This window comes from Meriones unguiculatus, chromosome 6, assembly GCF_030254825.1.
Source record: "Meriones unguiculatus strain TT.TT164.6M chromosome 6, Bangor_MerUng_6.1, whole genome shotgun sequence".
Lineage (NCBI taxonomy): Eukaryota > Metazoa > Chordata > Mammalia > Rodentia > Muridae > Meriones > Meriones unguiculatus.
Genome location: NC_083354.1, coordinates 45,885,405 through 45,902,500, shown reverse-complemented (window position 1 = coordinate 45,902,500; position 17,096 = coordinate 45,885,405). Strand labels below are relative to the sequence as shown.

Here is a 17,096-nt window from a genome sequence, read left to right as displayed (position 1 = left end):
AGCCAGCAAGATGCCCACAGTGTCCCTATCTTGGGCATGGCCAACAGCTGTGTTAAAAAGGGCTCATCTTCAGTTTAGTTTGGTTGCTGCTAATGATGGGAAGATGCAACAGTATGATGTTCCATAGCTTCTGTCTTTCCCTGTACTTGTCATTCCTTTGCACAGATATAGACCTCGCTTCTTCCTACAGATGCTCAGAGGCAGCCCCCAAGCACACCACTGCAGCTGGCGCTCAGGAAGTGTGAATCCCAGCACCTCTGACACCGCTTTTCACTTTTCACTTTGAGATATGTGCTATGTACAAAGTAAGAGGAAATAGGAGAAAAAGGGAAAAACTGAGATTCAGGAGATATTTTTAAATAATACAGTAACAGAAGAAAATGGCTAAGCTGTCCATGGCTAAGGTTGCCTATAACTCTCTCACCAGGTAGTTGAGAACCAGCCTAGCCTTTACTCAGAATCTATTTAGGATAGACATCTTCTCCATTGTCACAGATGACTGAACAGCCTTTTGGAAACCCACAAGTGCAATAAAGAAAATAACTTGTTTTTATGTGAGCCTCATCTTTCACAGTCTCCCCATTCACTCACACACGGACTATTTACTAAGCATCTTGTCTTTGTCCTGAAGAGTTGGTGAAAAACTAGAAGAGAAAGTCTGCCTAAACTATACCAGCATCTCTTTTCCCTTTGGAAAAACGCACCAAGGCAATCATGTCGTGTATGGCTTTCAGAATATGCCACATTCCTGAGTGAAAGGGATGTTCTCTCTGAAGCATTATTCAAGACATTTGGTAACACTAGGCTCCTAACTTGACATCCTCACCAGCCAGTCTTCCATGTAGGGTGACAATGGAGTAGGTGATCTTCAGACCCACCCCTTACTGAGGTAACTGCTGATGCAAAATCATTCTTTATTTTAGAATGTGGCCACTGGTAGGTTTCTCATGTTCCAACACATGGACCCACATCCATGTACATATATACAAAATGACTTAGTGGGTGGTTGAAAAAAATCCATGAAGTTGGAGAGGGCATAGTGGGAGAATAAGAGAGGACCTGAGGTGGGGAGTGGGGATTGGATACGATCTTGTTTCATTGTATACATGCATGAGATTCTCAAAAACAAAGAAAAGGTTTTAAAGAAAAAGAAAATTGGAATCTATTTTTTTTCTCTCATTCTTTTGCAATCATGCCCCAGGCCGTGAAGCTGTGATCCTGGAGCACAGGGAATATAACCTCGCCGTCTGGAGTTGTGGTCCACAAGGACTCCCTCCTGAGCCTTGCAGGCAGTGAAGAGGAGGCTGTCTACAATATTCTGGCTTCCAACAATGAGAGACCCACCTAAGCTCAGGCCTATCACATTATTTTTATGCCAGTTATTTTTTAATAATCCAAACAATAACTTGAGATTCTAACTAGTATAGATTCGCATTTCCCCCCAAAGACTCAGTCAGGAAAGAATGTATATATATATATATACATATATATATATATATCAATTAATTTCTCATTACTGTGGTGGTCAGAATACTCAAAGGGAGAACAGGAGCTCCACCATTAGAGAAAACCACAGGTCAAGTAAATAGTAGGAGGCACTGGGGGTGGAGAGAATAAATGAACTCCTGGAACTTCACCCCATTTGCTTAGCTATTAGACTTTGCATATTTTTGTATTCACACATTGTTTTCATGTTGTAATAGAAAGTTGATTAAGCAAATGAATCCTTGGCATGTTTCAGACAGGTGAGTTAACGTTAAGTTCTTCCATCCTTCAGGACTTCCCGGGTCTCTGTAGGTAAGGCTCTACTGCGGAACGAATGGGCACAAAGCAACACCACAGAAGCAAAGCTGAAGACTGACGAGGCGCCATCCTGGGTTGCTCATGTTATCCCCATCCATCCTCTCTCAGAACACCAGGAGCAGTGACCTCACCTTGACATTCCTTGATTGGGATGTGACCATAAAAATAGAAAGTCGGAACACTCTTGTTAATTAATGCCTGAAAGGAGAGATTATGGGGGCTGGAGAGTTGCTCTCCTAGAGGACCCAGGTTCAATTCCCAGCACCCACACCCACATGGCAGCTAACAACCATCTGAAATTCTATTCTAGAAGATATGACACCTTTTTCTGACGTCCATGGGTACCAGACATTTATGCAGTTCATATATATATATATATATATATATATATATATATATATATATAGTAGGTAAAACACACATAAAATAAAATGTCTGAAGTAGAGGATATGGCTATCAACCCAGCCAAGAGCATCCCTGTCACTAATTCCCCAAATGATTTAACTCTGATAAAGTTTTGTGTCTGCCTCTTCTTCAAGGATCACATATTTTTAAGAGTTGAAAAGCAAGCATACAAAGCTAAGGCCCTGAAATAGAACATTTTGCTTAGTTCATCACTGGGTGGCTTTTCATCACCAGTGAGGCACCTTTTTGAAATTCACAACTATGTTTCCTGTGAAATTAGACTACCCAGGCTAATATTTCAGTCAACAGGCCCTACATCAAACACCCTGTGAAAAGCTTAGTCCTGCTTGAAGAACTGCTAACGTGTTGGCATTCTTGATAATGAGCACTGGACTGTACCATCTTGGTGCCCGTTTGACCTGGCTTTGTGGAAACGCAGGCTATATACATAGCCAGGGCAGTGATGGTCAGAGCCCTGACTTTCTAATTCCTCTTTTATCTTTTATTTCTTCTATGTTATTCAACTAGGTTTGCTGTATCTTTTCTTTTTCTGATGCTAACACGAACTAAAACTTTTTTCAGGTTAAGTGTTAATCCCTGATCAACAAGACACGCTATTCAGATGTGTTAGCTGTGAGTCATTTTTAAAAGTTATTCTGATGATCTGTCAGAAAATACATTTTTAAATGAGGTCGACTTTCAGTCTCTCAAAAGCACATATTTCATCTTTTATTCCTCTATAGTAGTAAACACTAGTTTCTATACACAGTAGGAGGTCAATAAATGCTACTGAATTAAACAAGAGCGAGTACAAGCTGTATGGTTTCCGGTTACTCTATGAAATGCTTGAGGCTATATACTTTACAAAGGAAGGTTTTTTGAGACAGAGTTCAGGAGGCTCAAGAGCATGACACCAGCCTCTGCTTGGCCACGGGGAAAGCCTCATGCTGGAAGGCACATTACTACAAATTTTTTAGGAAAGAGGATACGTTGAGAAGAGTGTGTGTGTGTGTGTGTGTGTGTGTGTGTGTGTGTGCATTTTCTTGTAGAATCCAAAGGTCACCCTTGGCATTACCCGTCTTGTTTTTGAGACAGGGTCCCTCACAGGCCTAGAACTTGCCAAGGAGGCTACCCTGCCCTGCTAGGGAGCCCCAGGAAAGGCCTATACCGGGACTACAAGTATTCCACTATACCAAACTGTTCTGGATGGGTTTGGGGGACTCATCTCATGTCCTATCTTACACATTAAACACTTTTCCAACTGAACTATCTTTTATCAACCCTGCTTGCCTGATTTATGATTTAGGTATGACTTAGCACTTTGCTTATTTACTTGGATTTATTTCACGCATCTCTGTATGTGTGCTCATGTGTATGGGTACAGATGTGTGTGCACCTGTGGAGCCAAGGGGACAACTCTGGGTAGCATCCTCAGTGGGGCTGTCCACCTCTCCTTTGAAACACAGTCTCTATTGGTCTGAGGCCCACTATGCACGATAGACTGGCTGTAGAGTTAGCGCCAGGGATCTGCCTATCTCTGCCTCTCCAGCATTGGGATTACAAGTGTTAGCTATCACATCTGGCATATGTGTGTGTATGCATGCATGCATGCGTATGTGTGCATGTGTGCATGTGTGCATGTATGTAAGGGTCTGTATGTGTGTTGACATATGTGTGTAAATGCATACACTCATGTACACAAGCAGAGGCCAGAGGAGGGTGACAAGGATTCTTCTCCATCACTCTTGGCTTTATCTTGTTGAGACAAGTTTCTCATTGAATCTCGAACTAGGCTGGTGGCCTTGTCTCCTGCTCCCTTTTCACAGCATTAGGGTTACAGACACACATCTCTGCCCATTTTTTCACATGGGTTTTGGAGAATTTACCTCAGGTTGTCCCACATCATTTCCCTGACCCTATATCCAGCACTTTTACATGGGTTCTGAGGATGAAACTGGTCTCTGTGTTTTCAAGGCAAGTACCAAGCAAACCGCTAGTCCCTTTAATAAAGAAATAACACCTTTTACTCCTTTAAAACCTCTTAAATGTAGTTGGGCTCAAAACAAAGATTCCCAGAAACTGCCTTGGAGCAGATCAAACGAATAAACGTAAATCCTGTTCTCATCACAGGTGATGCTTAAGTCCTAGCGGCAAGGGTTTAATTTCAGCATCTGCTGAACTCCTGGCCATGTGAAAGTGTGCCTTTTCCAGACAGGTCACCCTTATACCCAGCCATAAAATGCCCATGCTTCCATCTCAAAGTACCAGGACCCTAATGCGTTTCCAGTTTTCCTCAGGTTTGTTCATCATTCTGCACTGGACTGAGAGCATTTCAGGATGTCACACCCACAGAAGCTTGATGAAGGACAGCTCTGATGCCCTGACTCCACCCCATGTTATAATAATCCTAAATAATGTGGATTTGGGGGTTAGTGCTTTGCTGATAGCTACATACCTTACTCTCTGGGAGAGGCTCTTAACCTCTTCCCCAAGGTCTCGTGAGCTAGGAGCCCGGTGTGGTAAATTAGAAACAGTCAAAATTCACTAAATACACTCAAACAGGGGGCTTCCTGGTTCATGGTTTTCAGCACCAAACAGATACAAGCATTTCAAATAATACTGGAATAGCCGTATCGGTTTATTGCTACTTTATCGTAATTATGATTAGCCATCACAAAATGGTACTTGTTGCTCCAAGATGTGCAAATAATAATAAGAGAAACCACATAATGTTAAATAAGAACAGGCTAGGGGCCATGGAAGGGCTGCCAGCTTTTCTTTATTAGCGACACATTCCCCATCCCTGTTCCCCTGTCTCGTTATTGACCACAACTAGATGGCCTTCTTGGGGATTTTCTGCTTGACTTCAAACTTGAATAGTAAGAAAAAAATATTGAAAAAATATAATCAGTTAGGGAATTTATAAACCCAGGGGCTGATAAATGATAATTGAAAAGGTCAACAGCAGGCAGGGGTCCCCCAGAGTTTACTGGGTGCCCTCTCCATGCAATTCAGGGTAAGACTTAACACTTAAGATGCTGAGCGTTCTTCCTTCTCAAAGGTGACAAACCCAAGGCACTGAGAGGCACGGGGATCTGCCAGACCCACAGTGGACAGAACCAAGCTGCAAGGCTCTTTAGAACCCATGCTCCTCTCACAGCTCCTCTCACAGGCCTCCCAGCATTAGACAGAAGAATTGGGTTCTGCTGTGAAGGCGTTAGGCTTCAGTTGGCACACCCGCGAGTGTACCTTCACCTACAAAACACAAAAACAAAAACAAAACAAAACAAAACCACCCAGAGCAGTCTTTAAGGAAGGAAGTGAGAGGCCTGGGTATGAGGAATGGAGGGGGAGTGTCCACAGAAGACATGATCCAGAGGGTGCCAGAAGCCCCGGTGAAGAGCATTCTCCACGAGGAAGAAGCCTCATCTTCAGGCTGCTCACAGGGACAACTGGCTGGCAGCCACAGCCTTCAGCCTCTTGGGAAACTGTCCTCAGCTCAGGGCAAGGCCTCAGTCTGCACTGGCTCACAGCCACCCCGCACGATGCAGTCGGTGACTGCTGCCTACTGTGGGCGATTTGTTGTTTTAATACTGAGGTGCTAGTTTCAATCGGCTGTTCCTTCAGAGCTGCTCCATGACACCTGCCTTTCATTAAAGAAAGGGGAGGCTGGAGGCGTAGCTACCATCTTTCAAGTCAGATTTGAAAATCCGATGCAGAGAACCACAGCTTCATCTGTTCCTCCAATGGAGGGTTGGTTATTTCAATCAGTAAGACAGACTTGGCTGTATTCATAAGGCACTGTAAATGCTGCAATATTAAGTTTTTTGTGCGCACACACACACATGGGGGAATAGGGAGGGAGATAGTGGAGGGAACAAGAGAGAGAGAGAGAGAGAGAGTGCCTGGCCTGAACAAATGAGATGCTATCAAAATATATTTCCTGACAGAGGAGCATGTAGAAGGGGATGGAGTCAAGAGCAGAAAGAGCAGAAGGAGCAGTCCACGCTGCCAGATTTAGGATGATGTTCCATTTCCCCTTTCCTTACCACCAATCATGCGGGAGTTGCCATGTGCTAATGACTACCAGGTTAGAGTGAAGAGGCTCCAGAGTGTGCTTCCGGGTACAAAAGATTCCCGTGGAAATAAAAGGCTCCCTAGCCCTCCTAAAGGGCTGGGCTTCTGCATCACCCAGCCCTGTGACCAGCCCCTCCCACCCCTGGCAATGTTTGCCAGCACTGGGTTTTAACTACGCTCAGGCTCTCAAACATCTTGATGTGTAGCATGGCCGCTCCCAAGATGTCACACAGGGGGGAAGTTTTACAATCTTTGCAAATTCCACCTCGTTATGGTTAAAACAAAGTGGCCTGCCCATTTCGTATGTGTAAGGCAGGAGAGACAAGCAATAGCAGGTGTCTGGGTTAAGCGCACCCTCCCACACAGAGGAGAGTGCTGAGAGAAAGCCTTCCTTCGGTTTGGCTCAGAACCTGAACTGACACTTGCACAAGCCTCATATACTCCCTTGGGAAAACATTCGCATAACAAGTCTACTGGCTCAACCGTGCTGCTTACAAGCCATCGCCACTGCACCATGAACCAGGCATCAAGCTACTGAGAAGGATGGCAAGGCCACGGTCTTCTCACCTTCGGTGTCACAGTCTTCTGCTAAGGACTTCCGGTGATTGAACGTTAAAGAACAATTTCAGCGACATGCGAGTCAGCTACCGAGGACCGAGCCAATTACTGCATTTGACCTCGGTGTTGCTCACAGAACCTTCTCATGCCTTCCACAGCCTCGGAAGGGTTGCTCTCGGCCCTCCCTGCCAGGGCTGTTTTCTGACCTTGGTAAGATATCTCAAACAGCTGACAGGTAAGTCCAACCGTGAAACTGCCAGAAATTTATTCATAGTTCCTCCACCCCCCCCTTCTTCTCTCACGCATGCTCCCCCACAGCACGCAGCTGATTTAAGACCTGCTGCCATCTGCTGATGACACGCGAGAGGTAGAGGGACTGACACGGAGCACCGGAAAGTGCGCGCATTGATCCAGTTGGGCTTGCACAGGTACAGTGATGAGAGCAGCCCATTCAAGATACCAGAGCGCCAGGCAGCCTGTCATCTGTCATCTTCAACAGGGACTATGTGCGAGGGACTGGGGAGATGGCTCCGTCAGCAGAGTGCTTGCTATGCAAGCATGAGGAACTGGGTTCCAATCCCTGGCCCCGACATAAAGAGCCACGTGTAAACCCAGTGCTGGGGCGGCAAAGATTGAGAGCTTGCTGGCCATCAACTCTAGCCATAGCTGGTGAGCTCCAGGTTCAGTGAGAGATCCTGTCTCAAAAAAAAAAAAAAAAAAAGTGGTCTCTGCCCAGCACAGACCCTCAGGCCTTCTCCGTGGCTTCCCATTATCAGGTTAAGTCCTGGTAGGGCAGATCTACGCCCTAGAAATCTCGCTTGATTATGAGAGTGGAGGGTGCTTTTATTGTACCTAAGCATCAAGATTTCTTGTGGGGCTCTGAATAGGTATGGCCCTCACAGACTCATGTGTTTGATTCTTGGCCCATAGGGAGTGGCACTATTGGGGGGTGTGACCTTGTTGGAGGAAATATGTCACTGTGGGGGTGGGCTTTGGGGTCTTATGTGCTCAAGCTCTGGCCAGTGTGGCACACAGTGTCTTTCTGCTGCCTGGAGATCAAGAGGTAGAACTCTTAGCTCCTTCTGCAGCACCTCTGGAACTGCAGGCCAGCCTCAATTAAATGTTTTTCATTATAAGATTTGCTGTGGTCATGGTGTCTCTTCACATTGATAAAACTCTAACTCAGGACTAGACACTTTAAGAACAAATGCCAGGGAGGTGCCAGGGACTAAATCAAAACCCGCCTCTCCTGATGATAAGTAAGGGGAAGTAAAGGGATCCAGAGGCACATGATCTAACTCATGCCGGATTCTTTAGATCCAGATCCACAGTCCTAGGCACAATCACTGTCTATGATGTAATGGTAACTCCAGCCATGTGACATTTTAGAAAAGAGAATACACAGAAAGAACAGATGGAGGCTGCCAGGGACAGGGTATGATGGAAGGATTTAACCCACAAGGAGGCATCATTGGTGAACCTGATCATGACTGTGCTGTCAAAACTGATGGAGCTGTGTACTTAGAAGTATAAATGGCAATGAAATTTTATACTTTACATAAATAAATTTGGTGTTCTTGCCAAAATTCAGAACCCATAGGTTTCCCTGTTTATCAATTATACATCTTCTTTATTAAAAAAATGCAAAACAAGGATATTTGAAGACCTAAAATTTGAGTGTCATAACAAATATATTAATTACGAATATATTTTTGTGTCACTTGACTTAGAATATTACTTGTCATTGGTAACAAATGCCTTCCTTGGGTGAAATTCCTGGCCCATGCTTCTCCAATTTTGATGTGACATGACTCTGCAGACAGTTTGAGACAACTGTCTCAAACTGTAAAGGCAAAGTTCTGATTCGGGAGCGGCAAGGCAGACAGCCTGCATTTGTCACAAGCTTCCAGGTGATGCTGATGCCGTTACAAGGTCTGAGATACCAAGGAGAAACCTGGGTCTACAAGAACTGTCCGCTCAGGTGGAATGAACCCTTCTTGCCTGAGCCCATGTGAGTCAAAGGAGCCATCTGTTGCGGACAGCGTGCCACTCTCAGAGATGGATGTGGTCAGCTGTCATTCCACAGGGTTCTCTTCTTCACCAAAATGCAGCCTGGATCCAGACATGGACTGAACCTAGCTTATGGTGATAGAAAAGTTCTTTCTCAACAAACATTTAGAAACCTTGCATAGAGGTTTTAGGAGCCCCATAAAACCACAGAAGGACCCATCCATCTATCTGTCCATCCATCTATCCATCCATAAATATCAAAATATCTTTGAACATACTCGGAAATTGTTAAGCAAAAAAAAAAAAAAGAAAAGAAAAAAGGAGTCCATACCGATTTCTTGTCATTCTTCCAACATTCCAATGGCTTTGAGGGTTCCAGTTGGCAAAGATAGAGAGCTAAGCACTGCATTATGCCCTTTGCAATACACTCATTTTTGGAGCAGTCTCCCCTACATAAGTAAGAGGAGGCCATGCCAGGAAGCAAGGTGTTAGAGGATGAAAAATGGTTGGTTTATACAGCCAATGACTTCCTGATATCATTATACAGAACTTTCATGGATGATTTTTTTAAGCTAAAAATGAAATAAAGCTATATGTGCCTTTACAAATACCTTCTTCAGCAACAGATGCCCTGAGGTTAAAGTCAGCTGTCAGCAGACCAGCCCTTGACAACACTTCAGCCACTTCTCTGCAGACTTTCCAGTAGGAGGCAAATGTTCGTGTATCAGGAGTTCATGGTGAGTTGTCAATAGTTGTTCGTTGTTTGCAAAATGCCATAAACCATGGGGAGTGGAAGAAGCCAGAGTGAACAAAGTCCCGAGTGAATGTGTGCGGCTGCTATGGCATGACCATGCCAAAGAGCCTATCCTCAGACCCGTGGATGAATGGCAAAGCTTTACCCTCCGGTGAGATTCACAAAAAAGTGAAGCCTTCCTTGGAGATGCAGCATGGGTGTTGACTCTGTGTCTAGAAAATGTCCATTGCAGCTTCTTCCTCCAGGAGATTTATAGCCAGAAGATTGCTCCCCTACAGTGACTGCATCTTCCTAAGTTTGCTGAACCCGCCCCCTTGACCCAGCTGTACACCGTAAACATGGCCTCCTTTTTTTTTTTATCTGCTATGTTATACCCATGCCTCCTTGATCAGCTGTATGCAGTAATCTGCCTCTCGATTTAAATCTATAAAATAAACATGCTGGGCATCTCAGGCACTGCAGTTTCTCCATCAGAGGGCCTGGACAACCAGACCCCAACATTTCTGTGTCTGTGCGTTTGTCTTTTCTTTCTTCCCTTGATGTCCTGTTCAGGTCCACCCCTGGAACTGAGCTGAACATGGCAATAAACTATATTCAGTGCATTTACATGTAATTCCAAAGCACCTTAAAAGCAAGCTGATGAAGAAATCTCATTTTGCAGGTGAGAAATCTGAGGGACAAAGATGTTATCCAACTTTTCCAAGGACACACACTAGTAACTGATGTTTTAGTTTGACTTCTGCTGCTGTGATTCAACACTCTGGCATAAAGCAGCTTAGGGAGAGGAAAAGGTTTATTTGGCTTAAATGTCTAGGTCACAGTCCATTACTAGATAAAGTCAGGACAGGAACTCAAGCCAGAACTTGAAATAGAAACCATGGATAATGCTGCTTTCTGGTTTGCTCCCATATTCAGCTAATGCTTAGCTAACATTTTTATACACCTGCCCTGGGAATGGTGCTGCCTACAGTAGGACTTCTGCATCAAATGACAATCAAGGCAACACCCTGCAGGCAAATATGCTCTAGCCACCTCTCAACTGAGACTCAAATTGACAAAATTTGATGAGGTCAAGAGGTAAGTAGGATTATAATTGCAGGCAACAGTCCCCTTGCCTTCCCTTGACTACTATGCTAGGGTTGGCCTTGTGCTGAACACTGACTATGCCGGAGGAGCCCACATCTGAGAGAATTTGAGAGTTGACAGTGTGATCCCATGTGTTCCGCTCCTCAGCTTCCTCAGAGAGCTTTGTATTCTCACAGTTGGAGCTGATGACCTCACCACAGGCCTCTAGAGGTACTGATTGACAGAGCTGCAAGCTATCTCGGTATGAACCTAAATTTTGTCTAGGGCAATGGCAGAGAAATTTAGTTGAGTTTTGAACATCTAGAATTTGAGATGTCTAATGGGCATGAAAGATAACATGTTGAAGACTATGTTAATTTTTATGCACTTACTGAAATATTAATAGATAAAATGATACTATATAAATAGAAGATATAATAAACCTTTAATCAAACATGGAAGAATTGGTGAAGTACAGAAAAACAAAATTGGCTATGAGCTGATGATCACTGCATTGATGAGGTTGATGAGTCTTAGTGAAGATATTAGACGAGATGTTTTTATATAGCCTTCAGTTTTCCTGAATTAAAAAGCTTACATTCCATGTCGGCACAAAGAATTGAGCATATAGAATACTGCCAAAATGTCTAGCCTGGGTCAAACAATAAGGAAACACAAGGCAAATAAGGGGCATCTCACAGAATTGTCTTATATACTTTAAAAATGGCAGTGTCGTGAGGACAAAAGAGTGATTGAAGATCAGCCTCATTTTGAATGCCAGTCGTGACAACTGAATGCCATGTGTGATCCTGGCTTGTATCCAGGATCATGTAACCATGAGCTGTGAAGACAATGACTCAGTGGGTAAGAGCACATGCTGGTAGCCTGGTGGCTTGAGCTCAAACCCCCAGAGCTCAGGTATAAAGCTGGATGTGTGGGCACACCTGGAATCCCAGCACTCCCATGGAGAGACAAAAGGCAAACACAGAAGAACCATCTGGAAGCTTGCAGGCCAGCCTTCGTACAAAGCTTGGCAGAAACAAGAAAGCCCCTGCCTCAACAATGCGGAAGATAAGAACTGACTTTGGAAAGTTGTCGCCTGACCTCCACATACAAAAGTGGCACCTAGAGACTCACACTCACACATAATTTTGCATGCACACGTGAACACACAGGTACAAACATACAAACTATCATCTATCTATCTATCTATCTATCTATCTATCTATCTATCTCTGTCTATCTGTCTGTCTTTATATATTGGCCATATGTGCCTCTCCACAGCCAGCTTGCTTCCTTCTCTTTTTAAAGTACATGTGTCATTCTCAAGAGCACACCCTGCACATTAATCTACATCCTTAGTAGCCTAAGCTGTAGAAATAATGTTACCCTTTGCAGACCAGGAAGCTGAGTCTTAGAAAATAATTTATCAGAGCCAGCATGGTAGTCCATGCCTATAAACCCATCACTCAGGAGATGGAGGCAAGAAGAGTGTGAGTTTCATGACAACCTGGGCTATGAAGTGAGACCCTGCCTCAAAAACAAACAAACAAACAACAAAAACAATAACAAAACAGCATAGAGAAACTCACTCACCAAAGGTCAAAAAGCCTTTTCTGACCTTCATTGCAAATTGGCAGATAAGCAGCCTCTCCTCTCTTCTCTTTACTTCTCCAAATCTCTCTTCTCCATGGAAGCCAACACAAGTTTCCACCACCTCTCTCAGCAGCCTCCTAACCTTCCATTTTGACCATGTTTGGTACCTGATCTTGGTCTCACTGAGGGATGGCTCCTCACTATTGCCTTGTGTCACAGAGGCCCCATGCTGCCGTCCAGCCTTTTATAAACACTATCACCTCTCTGGGGACAGATGTCATTCCTTGTTCTTTCCTGAGACTTCACAGATGACACATGGATGTGATGCTTGTGCATCACTTTACAGTGAAGGTTCTCTGACTGGGCCCCAAGTCTGAGGACCTGGATGAACTCAACGTTCTCAGAATGTGCACAGCTCTGCAGCCTCAACCCCACCCTCTCTCCTTCCTTGCCCTCTTTCTTTTTGTAGGGCTTTATGACATGAATTAAAAGGTAACCATAGGTGACCCCCTCAAGTGGAAGAAGCCAGAAGCACTGGTTCACATTAAAAAGCAAGCCAGAAAATTGCTAGTCATATTTAGTCAGGAAGGACAGCAGACAAAATCCCAGCACAGAGAAGGCAAAGTGCACAAAAAGTCCAACCTCTAACCAAGAAGCTATTTGCACTTGATACCTGCTGGGAAAGGGAAAATCAGTTTTCTCCAATGGGGTATCACTGGGCATACCAACCACATTCCAGAGTAGGCCCCATGCCCAGGAGTAGCTGACCAAGAAAAAACAAATTCCATTTGTATGTGTGTGTGTGTGTGTGTGTGTTTTGGTTTGGTTTTGGTATTTTTGTATTATTTTTGTTTGTTTTGAACTTATTTTGTGTTTTCTTTTGAGAGAGAGAGAGAGAAAAGGAGAGAAAGACAGAGAGAATACATCAAGATGGGTGGGTAGGTAGATGGGGAGGGAAAAGAATATAATCACAATATGTTATATGTAAAGCAAACAAACAAACTAAGGAAGAAACAACCTACCAATAATAAAATAATGCACTTAGATCAGTTCAGTTAGGCAAAGACTCTTTGATTTTGATTACTGAAAGCATTTTATATTATGCTGGGTAATGGGATGTTGTATACATCGCAAAAGTAATGAAGTTTTAAATTAAAAAAAAAGCCTCATGACCATATTAATGGTCAAGAGTGAAATAAGTCTGGTACTGTTCTTCTCTGTAAAGATCTTCAACTGAGAGAACTGTAATCTTTCTGTAACTCTTCCTCATCAGGAGAGATGGAGGTAGAGAGAGATGGGAAAAGGACCCCCATGCCCCCACTTACAGTTCCTGGGACCCACTAGTTGTCATGGTAACTGTGTTACCCTGTGAGCACCCTGTTGTAGGCAGAACTCACAATGAGTGTCTAAGCATGCCCACAGCTTTCTGTTTGGAGATAATGCTCAGTGATCTTTTTTCTTTCAAACAATGGCCTGGATGATAAAATATATTGCAAGGACAATTCATAAGCAATCCTACTGGGAAATGGTTCTTCTTCACCTTTCTTAATTATTCATTTAGGCAATAAAAACAAAAACTTAGGCTGCAGAGGGATATCCTGAGTTGGAATATTAATAGTATAGACCAGCAAAACATGGTCCACAGGCCAAATCCACCCCCTTTCTTATTCGTACATCCTGTGAGTTAGAAATTGTCTTTGTATTTTTGTGGTTGAAAAAAAAAAAAAAAAGAACTGGGGACACAGCTCACTGGCAGAGTTCTTGCCTTAACATGCTCAGGTCCTGGATTCAATCATCAGCACCATAAAAAGAAAAAGAAAAACAATAAAGCAAAGAACAACCTTTGTGAAGCCTGAAAATTATACAGAATTACCATTTCAGCCTCAAAATAATGTTAGGAAGTGTGGCCAGGTACAATTATTGACATATTGTCCGTGGTTGTTCTTGTGTTTCCAGACTCCAGCTGGGTCACTGTAGTAGAAAGTATAGGCTTACAAAGCCGGAAAGCATTTACTGTGAATTTTGTTGCAGGGAAAGGATGCCAGGCCTTGACCCACAGATATGGACTGCGAGGGAGGAGCTAGACCAGGATGTTTAAGCATCTCTTCCTTGCCACAAAACCTGGAGCTCAGGATGGAGAGCCAGGCCTTCCCTGGTCGGTGTCCCTGGTCCCATCCACCACCGCATGTAGATTTGTTGTGCAGGCCAGCTGAAATATCATCTGTTTGGATGTTTTTTCTCCCAAAATAACACAGTGAAAGTTAACCCCCAATATTGGTGTGTGAAGAACGGGAGCCATTTGGGATCCAATCGGATTACAGAAACTCAACTGTCATGAATAGGTTTGCCAAGCTGATAAAATGGATGGAACGGGCTAGACCCCCTTTTGCCACTCTGTCCCTTCTGCCATGTGAGTATACTGCATTAAGGTGTCATCTGGGAAGCAGAAACTGACCCCTGACTAGACACCGAACACACTGGTGTGTCAGATTTCCACACGTTATAATAAATTTGTATGTTTACAAACTACCCAGTTTTAGGTATTTTTCTGTAGAAACACGAAAGGGCTAAGATAGAATTTCCTTCCTCAAAGCGTCAGGTAACAAACACCTAAACATGTGGCCATGGCTCTGGGACCAGATAACAGACGGAGGCTGGACTGAAAAGTGCTATTCTGATGAAGGACCACAAGAAACAGAAAGCTGTAGGGAGCCTCGGGCTTCTCAGAGATCATCTAAGTGGTCATGAGCAGAACACTTAGTGAGAGATGGGTCATCAAGACTGCGGCGAAGCCAAAGGAAAGTGTTATTAGAAACGAGAGGAAAAGTTATCCTCACTGTAAAGTAGAAAGCCCTGGGCTGAACTGTGTCCACGTTCAAGTTCATTAGAAGGAAGAACTTTTGCTGGTAACGCATAGGCATATTTGGAAGAAGAAATCTCTAAGCGCGTGAAGACTGAGGCATACTTTCTCGTGAGTGCTTATAGGAGGGTGTGAGAAAAGTGAATTGAAAATGGATTTCTCAGCAGCAGAAAAGTATGTTTCAGAGAGAATAGCAATGGCTTAGTCAATCAAGTGTTTGGTAACGTCTGAGGACAAGGAAGCTGAATGTTATTCACCGATGGAAGAATGATCCCAAAGGCACCGCAGTGCTCTTCTGAGGGGCATCCTTATCACAGAGTACCAGGGCCTTGTGGGGATAATGGTTCCGTAGGAGAAGCCCAGATCTCACCGCACTCCAGGCTTGCTGCCTTCATGCACCTGGGCACAGTGATTCTTGGCCCAAGTGAACCCAGCTGTAGCTTAGACCATTGCTCTGGTAGGAGCACTCTATAACCTCTGGCAGGGTCTGTGCAATGCTAACTCTTCGGGGATACGGAGTGTAAGGTCTGTGGGGAGGAGACATGGCTAGTACCCCCACCTAGATTCAGTATGCGCTGGAGAGCCTGGAAGTCCAGGCAGCGGGGGTAGGAGGGCCACGGGTGACCCCACTGAGGCGGTATCTGGTGAAATTGTGGGACCGAGGCCACGCCTGCAGAGCTACCATTGCCTTATGAGACTCCAGCTTCTGAGAGCAGCATTGGCCTTGCTGCCCTGCTGTGTCTATAAGGTGGGGCGTGGAACCATCGATAATTCTTAAGCCTCAAGATTTACTTTCATGGGACTAGGGAAACGGTTTAGTTAGTGAGATTACCTCGTAAGCACAAGGACCTAATAACCCGTTTCCCAGAATATACATTAAAAAGTCCAGGTGTGACAGCCGGTGTTTGTAATACCCACACTAAGGAGGTGGAGGCAGGAGGATTCTGTACTCACAGTGAGCTGCAGGCCAGGGAGATACTTACCTCAAAAAATATGGTAGATGAGGTTTGAGGAGGAAACACACATGCGCACACGCACACAGACAATTCACTCTTTGGTCTTGTTGGGTTTGGGACTTACTTGGAGACAGTCACCCTGTCCTCTTCGGCATTCTCTCCTTTGGGGACGGGAAAGATTACACCAGGCCTGCTGCCCCACCGCTTTGGAAGCACTTGGTGCCTTTACTTTCAAAGTCCCACAGCGGGGCGGCGTCGGGGACTAGGACCAGGTAGGTTCCTCCTGCTGAGCAAGACTAAGGTCTTTATAAACGACGACGCTCCACACAGTGCCCTGCCCCTCTGCCAAGCGCCGCGAGAGGATGAAGTGACGAGGTAGCAGAGATGTCCAGTCATCAAGCGGACAATAAAACTGCAGGCGCCATGATCCCTGTCTTCCCATTCCCCACAGTTAGGAGGAATGTCTTTGTACGGTTTAGACATTACCCAGTTTCAGGCATTTCATTATAACCCCTGAAGGGACTAAGACATCACATGACTACTGGAGTGCTCTAGCACCACAGCCTTTGGGGTCGGGACGCCCACTACTTACTCCTTCACGCGGTTCATCTTGGCCCTGGCCACTGCACTGTTGAAAACCGTTGGTCCGGGAGACCTGTCTGCCGCTGCGCTGGCAATGGTCCTTGTGTCTGAAAAATCAATGCACATCCATACTTGACTTCATCAGCGCTCCTGTGCAGCCAAGGTGACATTCGAGAGCAATCAGAGAAGGAAAGCTAATCCACCTTTGCCACAGGTGATGCTACATTAATTAGAAATGAATCCAATTATCGCAAGCACACTAACGAGATTCATTCCAAATGATACGAGTTTTTACGGTTTGGGGAGCCACAAAGATTTCAACACCCAACCTTCGTCCAGAAAAGACCGTTGAAAAACCACTCTTGTTATTTAAAAGATGAGTTCTTCTATTAGAAAACTTGAGGAAATGTACCTACAGAGCCAACATTCT

At 44.5% G+C, this 17,096-nt stretch overlaps 1 protein-coding gene across 1 annotated transcript in view; it reads right to left on the bottom strand.

The window, feature by feature from the left end:
• Nek11 (NIMA related kinase 11) overlaps window positions 1–17,096 on the bottom strand; it is a 221,161-nt gene that overhangs the window by 22,754 nt on the left and 181,311 nt on the right. Inside the window, exon 15 of the mRNA XM_060385386.1 lies at window positions 16,677–16,773. Within this exon, the coding sequence (XP_060241369.1) occupies window positions 16,677–16,773 (97 nt within the window). The remainder of the gene's footprint in view (window positions 1–16,676; window positions 16,774–17,096) is intronic.